This window comes from Tachypleus tridentatus, chromosome 1 (assembly GCF_004210375.1).
Source record: "Tachypleus tridentatus isolate NWPU-2018 chromosome 1, ASM421037v1, whole genome shotgun sequence".
Taxonomy (NCBI): Eukaryota; Metazoa; Arthropoda; class Merostomata; order Xiphosura; family Limulidae; genus Tachypleus; species Tachypleus tridentatus.
This window is the reverse complement of record NC_134825.1, coordinates 84,900,554-84,909,298: the sequence shown is the minus strand read 5'-3', so window position 1 is coordinate 84,909,298 and position 8,745 is coordinate 84,900,554. Positions and strand designations below refer to the sequence as shown.

Below are 8,745 nucleotides of genomic sequence, written 5' to 3'. Positions count from 1 at the left end.
TGATTCTTATTTATACTATACATTAACATTTAAAATTTTATGTTCATATGGTAACAACAGTAAATAATATCATTAGGAGTTATAAATATCGTAAATATTTCTGTTATGTGTCTAGTTGTATAAAATTAAACGGTTCTTATATTTATGAAAATTTTCTTGAAATACACGAATAATTAGATGACAATAAACTAAAAACGCTGCAAATATCTATATTTTCAATGCAACATTTATAGGTACTTTATTTCATAACATCGTATACATAACCACATATATACGTTTCACGATAACGAACTAGGATTACAGTAAGAAATAGAGCAACACGAAATGAACGCAGACGCAAACTGAACCCCAGCAAAATACATCACACGAACAATGCAATATACACGATTAACTCAAATACACAAAAACAGATGCAAAGGAGGTAGAATATTTAATCCAACGCATTTAGTAACAAGTTTCTTGAAATATAATTTTTATAACTGTGAGAAATGTGTGTGAATTTCATTTTCAGCTTATAAACAAAGGCACTTGTACCCCAGTATTTTAACGATCTTATGTAAAAGTGTTATAAGACAAGATTGACAATGTATAAAACAGATACCCCAAAAGTCTATGTTGAAGGTCTGATTGATTTATAGATGGACAACTAATTAAGCTAATCACCATAAAAACCTGATCACCCCTACACAAGCCCAATGACTAAAACACAAACAAAACGTTACTACACAGTAATAAGCTATACATGAATATATCAAAAGTTATATATATATATATATGTGTGGGTGTATTTATATTATATATATATATATTTATTTGTTTTGTTTTAACTAGGAATTCTGAACAATGAATAGACCAATAGGAGTTCTAAATTTGAAACTAGATAAAAAAGTATTTATCCTGCCAAGTCTTGTATAAAAATAATTTGAATTTGCTGTAATAGTTTGATATGAATAAATTAGATAAAAGAAAGTGCTACTTAATATTAAGCTTCAGAATTCCTACCTAAAACATTTAAATTTAATAGTTCCGTTGACGTGCCTGTTCGAAATCTTTATAAAGAACAAATTGCGCTTTATTGTTCAACTACTATAGCCTTGGGATGCCAGACGTAGTTGGCCAACTTTGATGGTGATACTGGAGCGTATTTAGCAGCTGCAAAAAGCTCTTTGGCTGAGATAGGTTTGGACATAGTGTCAGCTTTAGAATCAGGTTGAGCAACAGCTGCGGCTACCTCTGGCAGGGAGTATATCGTAACATCAGCAGGGTTATCTCCTGGTTTAACGCCAGGTTCGTTGCTCTTTATGGATGCTATAAAGCCTTTACCATTTGCTGAGTAATCAACGGTTCTCTGATGTCCGCTTGCATGATGGAGACTGTAAGAACCCTTAATTTTAGCACCAGCCTCTCCACTTTCCGATCTGGAACTAGAACCTTTTCCAGCATCAGCAGTGTACATAAAGGCGAAGGGGTTCTGAAAAGTAAACGGAAAGAAAACCACTAAAATTTAAGGCAGAAAAATGTCAATAACATAAATGAAATTCAACTTCTCAAACGTATTATAAAACAGTTACTCTTAACAGTACTGAAGGACATAAAAGTATTAACCACGGTACATCTAACAGTTCTTCATATTCCTCACACATTTCTATTCCAATTACTACTCTTGTTCACAGTATCCAAGTAAAAATAAAAAAATAGATATGAATGAAACAGTAAATTGAACATAAAGAAACTGTGAGCACAAATATACTCTCAAATAGTGAAGGTAAAAAAATAATTACAGGTTCAGCCATTAGTGGAACACTAGCAGCAGGAGTCTTAACTGCAGCTGCAAGGGCAGGAGCTGCAGGAGCCGGAGCTGCTGCAGGAATAGCTGCTACGCCAGGAATGGACAAAAATTCGACGTCAGCAGGGTTGCTACCAGGTTCTACACCAGGTTCGTTGCTCTGAATTTTTGCCATAAACCCATCGAGTCCTGCAGTGTACTTCACAATTCTCTGACGTCCGTCCTCGTCCTTCAAGCTATAAGATCCTTTCACGTTTCCAGTTTCATCACCACTTTCAGATCTAGAGGTTGATCCAGTTCCTGCACCAGCAGTATACATGAAGGAGAAAGGAGACGGCTGTAAAAATGTAATTATTATGATTTATGATTGTGTCTCAATGAAGTTCAGTTTTGATCGCCTTAAGAAAAAAAAATATGTAAAAACGTATAGCTATATGAGAAAGGCATTTTATGCCATGAAAATCGTAAGAAGTTTTCTACTACTGATTATATTGTAGTATTACTTTAAATTTTCTGAGAAGAAATAAAAACATTGCTCTACAAAAAGTTGCAAAAAACGTTAATTACTATTTTTACAATAAAACATTTATTGTTGTCTTATCTATCACATATTGTTTCTTTTTTCGTTTAATAGTTTAAAGGTCTTCCATTATTTTATGAAAAGGTTATAGAATAGTTCTAAAAAATATGTTAGTTATTAACTAACCGGAGCAGAAAGTTTAGGTACAGAGGCAGGAGGGCCAGGGACAGCAGCACGAACTGGAGCTACATCAGAGGCAGGAGAAGCAGGAGCTGCTACGCCAGGAATGGACAGAAATTCGACGTCAGCAGGGTTGCTACCAGGTTCTACACCAGGTTCGTTGCTCTGAATTTTTGCCATAAACCCATCGAGTCCTGCAGTGTACTTTACAATTCTCTGACGTCCGTCTTCGTCCTTCAAGCTATAAGATCCTTTCACGTTTCCAGTTTCATCACCACTTTCAGATCTAGAACTTGATCCAGTTCCAGCACCAGCAGTGTACATGAAGGAGAAAGGAGACGGCTATTGAGAAATGTTGATAAATATTAGTTATAACAGATTAACAATGAGAAAATGTTTATAATTCAACAACAAATATACAAACTGATAATAATAAATAACTAAAAAATATATAATACCATGGAAGTGCAAAAGCTGTTTAAGTTACAATTTTATTTGATAAATTTTGCTTGATTAGTTTTTGTTAATTACAAGTACAGTGGTAAATGATTTACAAATACTTTTTATGGTAACTACAATAATCAGAATTTAAAAGTAATTAATTTTGGCTTAGAAATAAAGTAGTTGTTCGATTTGTTTTCAACTTTGAGATCTAAAAATCTGCAAGGTTTTATGAAAATAATTTAATTATATTAAATCAACATTTTACCAGCTTAAAAGTACAAAATACAGATGAATATTAACTAACTGGAACAGATAGTTCAGGTACAGAGGCAGGAGGGGCAGGGACAGCAGCACGAACTGGAGTTACATCAGAGGCAGGAGAAGCAGGAGCTGCTGCAGGAATAGCTGCTACACCAGGAATGGACAGAAATTCGACGTCAGCAGGGTTGCTACCAGGTTCTACACCAGGTTCGTTGCTCTGAATTTTTGCCATAAACCCATCGAGTCCTGCAGTGTACTTCACAATTCTCTGACGTCCGTCCTCGTCCTTCAAGCTATAAGATCCTTTCACGTTTCCAGTTTCATCACCACTTTCAGATCTAGAACTTGATCCAGTTCCAGCACCAGCAGTGTACATGAATGAGAAAGGAGACGGCTGTAAAAATGTAATTATTATGATTTATGATTGTGTCTCAGTGAAGTTCAGTTTTGATCGCCTTAAGAAAAAAATATATGTAAAAACGTATAGCTATATGAGAAAGGCATTTTATGCCATGAAAATCGTAAGAAGTTCTCAACTACTGATTATATTGTAGCATTACTTTAAATTTCCTGAGAAGAAATAAAAATATTGCTCTACAAAAAGTTGCAATGAACTTTAATTACTTTTCTTACAATAAAACATTTATTGTTGTCTTATCTGTCACATATTGTTTCTGTTTGCGTTTAATAGTTTAAAGGTCTTCCATTATTTTATGAAAAGGTTATAAAATAGTTCTTTAAACCTACAACCGTAAATATATATGACTATAAATAATATGTTAGTTATTAACTAACCGGAGCAGAAAGTTCAGGTACAGAGGCAGGAGGGGCAGGGACAGCAGCACGAACTGGAGCTACATCAGAGGCAGGAGAAGCAGGAGCTGCTGCAGGAATAGCTGCTACGCCAGGAATGGACAGAAATTCGACGTCAGCAGGGTTGCTACCAGGTTCTACACCAGGTTCGTTGCTCTGAATTTTTGCCATAAACCCATCGAGTCCTGCAGTGTACTTCACAATTCTCTGACGTCCGTCTTCGTCCTTCAAGCTATAAGATCCTTTCACGTTTCCAGTTTCATCACCGTTTTCAGATCTAGAGGTTGATCCAGTTCCTGCACCAGCAGTGTACATGAAGGAGAAAGGAGACGGCTGTAAAAGAAGTAAACGTTTATTTTGATAGTTATAAGATGAAACCTCAATACACATAATGATAAATAAATATTATGAAAAATATTATGAGTAAATTTTTGTTGAACTTACTGCTTTGAAAATACCATACACGCACTATATTAGTAGCAGTAGACCACAGCAAACCAACATAAATGTATATTGTATATTATAGATTAGATATATCTAAACCAAATCCGGTTAGGAGTCAGTATTTAAAATTTTTCTGGAAATGGCAGTAGGTAGAGATATCTAAGACATTTCTCGTAAACAAAAATATAATAACACAGTATGTGTATTTTTCTATAGCAAAGCCACATTGAGCTATCTGCTGAGACCACCGAGTAATAACATAGTATTCCATTACAGTATAGCATAATGCTTTACAGACAATGCTTTAAACCTTTACATGGCTTTTCCTATCAAAAAATAGTCATTCATGATTATGGCTCATTTTGATTATTTTATGAAATGGGTAGAGAATAATGTTTTAAACATACATACATACAACAGTCAGAGAACATGTTCGAAACCTTTCCTTAAGCTACAGGTGTACAGTAACTGCAGATTAGGTTATAATTTCTCCGACTCTAATTAATGTGATATCAATAATTATTTGCTTATTCTTTGTATGGCCCGGCATGGCCAAGCGTGTTAAGGCGTTCGACCTCGTAATCCGAGGGTCGCGGGTTCGAATCCCGATCGCACCAAACATGTTCGCCCTTTCAGCCGTGGGGGCGTTATAATGTGACGGTCAATCCCAATATTTGTTGGTAAAAGAGTAGCTCAAGAGTTGGCGGTGGATGGTGATGACTAGCTGCCTTCTCTCTAGTCTTACATTGCTACATTAGGGACGGCTAGCGTTGATAGCCTTCGAGTAGCTTTGGGCGAAATTAAACAAAAAAACAATCTTCTTTGTAAATATGTTTACAGAAATGTATGTAATATTTACATAAGTATTTGTATGATTTTATAACACAATTCACAGACTGGAATTAAAAGTAATCAATCAATATAATTAAGTTTATTCAAATACTTACAGGGGATTGAACGGGTTCAATAGCTTTCCCAGCGCTAGCAGAGGGTAGCACATCGTGTAACACAGAGGCTCCTTCCAAACCAAGAACTGAGACATCGGCGGGGTTACTTCCTGGTATAATTCCGTGTTCATTAGTTCTTATAGTTGCAAAAAATCCATTTCCACTGGCAGTATAATCAACCATTCTCTTGTTCCCATCTTTATGTGTCAAGCTATAAGATCCCTTCACTTTTCCAGAGGAATCTCCATCTTCTAGTCGACTGTGAGACCCCTTCCCAGAAACAGCGTTGTACATATAGGAAAAGGGGCTAAACTGTAAAGGGTTTAAGTAATGTATAATGAAGTTCCAAAAAGGTTAAATGTTCTTGTCTTAATTATTGTTACTTTATGTGCATATTTTTTTCTAATTATCTTTTACATATATATTCACATATTTATGTATTAGCCAGTCAGATATCCTACAGATTCAGATAGAGAAAACGAATAACGTAATAACAAAGTTTCTTCAGCCAGTTGAAAAGCTATTAAACGTGAAATAAAACTCGTATGAACTAAGAACTTGACTCAATAGATAATTCTAATTTTATATATATATTTCTTTGACTAAAAATACTTATATTTTTTATCTTTAATGTTTCAATATTACATATTCTTTATAATTATGACATAACGATCTACAGCAATATATTTTGTGGAACTGGTACTTTCTGTTAACATTTTAACAGAAACATTTCCATAGCGAGACGTATGTTCAGGCTGAGATCTCAGGTAGGATAGATTTTAACCTTAGGATAACAGAGAAATAAGAAGAAATTAAGGCCTTAAAATTGTCCAAAAATACAAATGATCCTTACATATGTCATTTAACAAAATGTTTTGAGGACTTTGTGAAGCTGAAAAACCCACTCGAAGTAAAAAATGTATTTTCAAAACGGCTGGTATGGGTATTAAAACTTTATTTTAATTAAAGTTTTTATACCAATACCACCCGTTTTGGAAATTGTAATTTTACTTCAGTGCAATGGCTTGTGTAATTTATTTCATTAAAAACATTAAACATTAAAACATAGAAAATAATTTCTGAATTATTTTTCTGTATCATTACATGATTGGATGATCTTTGATTATGCTTTACAAGAAAAATGTTCAAGCTTATGAATAATAACAATATAAAATACAGAAAATTATTCTTACTTCTTCAGCAGGTTCAAGGGGACTGGCAGGAGCAGCCGGTGGTGGAACTTCTCCTTTGTAGCCATGTGGCACTAAATGGAAGATAACAGCTCCGTTTCCAGGTATTCCCATGCAAGCTCCAAGCGCCAACACGGAACAGAAAAGAAGTATCTGTAAACAAATGTCGAATGATGATAATTTTTCCTCCCTTAGAATTAATTTATTTAAAACTTCATAAAACTTTACGGAATTGTATTGGTTTAGATATTTTTCAGACATCATTAATTACATAAATTAAAAATTATTTTTTTTTGTTATAAAAGAAGAGGGGTGGGTATAATACGAAACTGGCAAGGAAGGGGAGCTACAGTTTCTTAAGCTATAAATATATAATAACTGAAGATTAGATTGGAATTTCTCCTTCTGTTTTGAATTATAGTATACAATCAGTAATCCAACCTTTGAAGCCTTCTTTATTTTGATACATAGATAAAGTCAAGTTTTTCATATATTAAATGCAGTGACAACTATTTACAAAGTACGTGCTAAAAATCTCAAAATTTATTTCTTTACTGTGAACCCTAAATTATTTCATAGTTGGTGTAAATATTCACGGTATTACTTCGTTATTATATAAGAAAATGTAAGGGTGATTTTGTTTTGAAAAATCAGAACATTCTGTGTATGCAAATTAAATATTTTAAATTGGATTAGATATATAATTTTTCATGTTCTGTTTCTACTATTCTAAAACATCTATAATATCTGAACGAACGTTGTATTATTTATGGTGGAACATGCTAATTTATTATCATTTTTGCATTGAGCTATCGAATTAAGCTGGCCAGTTGCGTTTCTTTTAGTCTTATAAAATTCTGTACATACAGAAAACGTATGGCACGATACATACCCCAAGCACCATGTTGAAATGTTCTGCCATCCTCGGTCTGTCTCCTCCAGATGGGTAATGTCTGACACTCATCAAGCTCCCTCTTTTATATACCTGGACGAGGAAACATTTTCATTACTCGCGGAAGGACAACAGGGTAGAGATGATCTAATTTCCATACCGACCGTAGCGCAAACTGCTACAGACCTTGAATATCTTGCACCTTAGCTCATCCTTTTAGCCTCGACGTGCACGTGATAGGTGATCTAGTGTTATCTACTTACCTCCACGTATACGTGTTTCTTTTTTTTTTTCTGTCAGTATAATTGAGTCCGATTTCTATCTGTGATTGGTATTTTTTTTACAGTCTTCTCCAGATCTAAATCCCATTGGATTGTTTTGCAGTAGCTTGGTCTTCGTGCTACATTGATCATCCAAGGGTCATTAGACCTAATAGCTGGGACTTCATGTTATAGTGATCATCTTCCAGTTATTAGATCTAGTAGATGGGACTTGATGTTATATTGATCAACTTCCAGTCATAAGACCTAATAGCTGGAACTTCATGTTATATTGATCAACTTCCAGTCATTAGACCTAATAGCTGGGGTTTCACGTTATATTAATCATCTTCCAGTTATTAGGCTTATGCGTTTCAGTAAATTATACTAACAATTATGGAAACTTTTGGTCTTCTATCATATAGTTTTGTTATTTTGAAAAAAAGGAAATTCTTCAGAAATTTCTTCTTCTTCTGTAGAAGTGTAAAATTCCAAAATTTACAATATTAAAAAAAACAACAGTTTTCTTTATCATGCCTTTAAATAAAAGTGATTTTGTTTAAAATAAAAATTATTATTTTTAATCTCATTATTGAAAAAAGGAAGTTGTGTAAAAGTTCCTAACAATATAAGTTAAACATATTAGTTTTCTTTGTGCAAAGCTACTCGGTGGACTGTCTGCGCCGTGTCCACTACATTGTAAACCCGTAAACTTAGAACTGACCAACCAGGGGACTATAAATTAAACAAAGATTCACGATGATTATCCAGATATCACATAATTATAAAACATTTAATAAATACTTTTAATTAAACAAATCGTCATTAGATTACTAGTTAATGAGAAATTACTGATATAAAAGTAATTTTATATTTAATTCCAGATTAAGCATAACGCAACACTTAATGTAGTAGTTTTTACTCCGACTTACGGGTACTCTAAAAGGAATTTGTTTTCAGTATTATCATATATACAGACAAAGCTAGTTGTTGTTGTTTGAAGTTAAG

At 33.8% G+C, this 8,745-nt stretch overlaps 1 protein-coding gene across 2 annotated transcripts; it reads right to left on the bottom strand.

The window, feature by feature from the left end:
• Positions 1 to 208: 208 nt before the first annotated feature.
• Positions 209 to 7,624, bottom strand: LOC143254233 (uncharacterized). 2 transcript variants are annotated; one of them, XM_076509060.1, is made up of 8 exons: positions 7,478 to 7,624; positions 6,589 to 6,738; positions 5,396 to 5,707; positions 3,987 to 4,337; positions 3,235 to 3,585; positions 2,493 to 2,828; positions 1,782 to 2,123; positions 209 to 1,471 (listed from the first exon to the last, which is right to left on the bottom strand). In XM_076509060.1, the coding sequence occupies exons 1-8, from the start codon at positions 7,547 to 7,549 to the stop codon at positions 1,073 to 1,075; spliced, it is 2,313 nt and encodes a 770-aa protein (XP_076365175.1). In that variant the 5' UTR covers positions 7,550 to 7,624; the 3' UTR covers positions 209 to 1,072. The 2 variants fall into 2 exon arrangements, with proteins under 2 accessions (XP_076365175.1, XP_076365186.1); XM_076509071.1 differs by lacking the exon at positions 3,235 to 3,585.
• Positions 7,625 to 8,745: the final 1,121 nt, after the last annotated feature.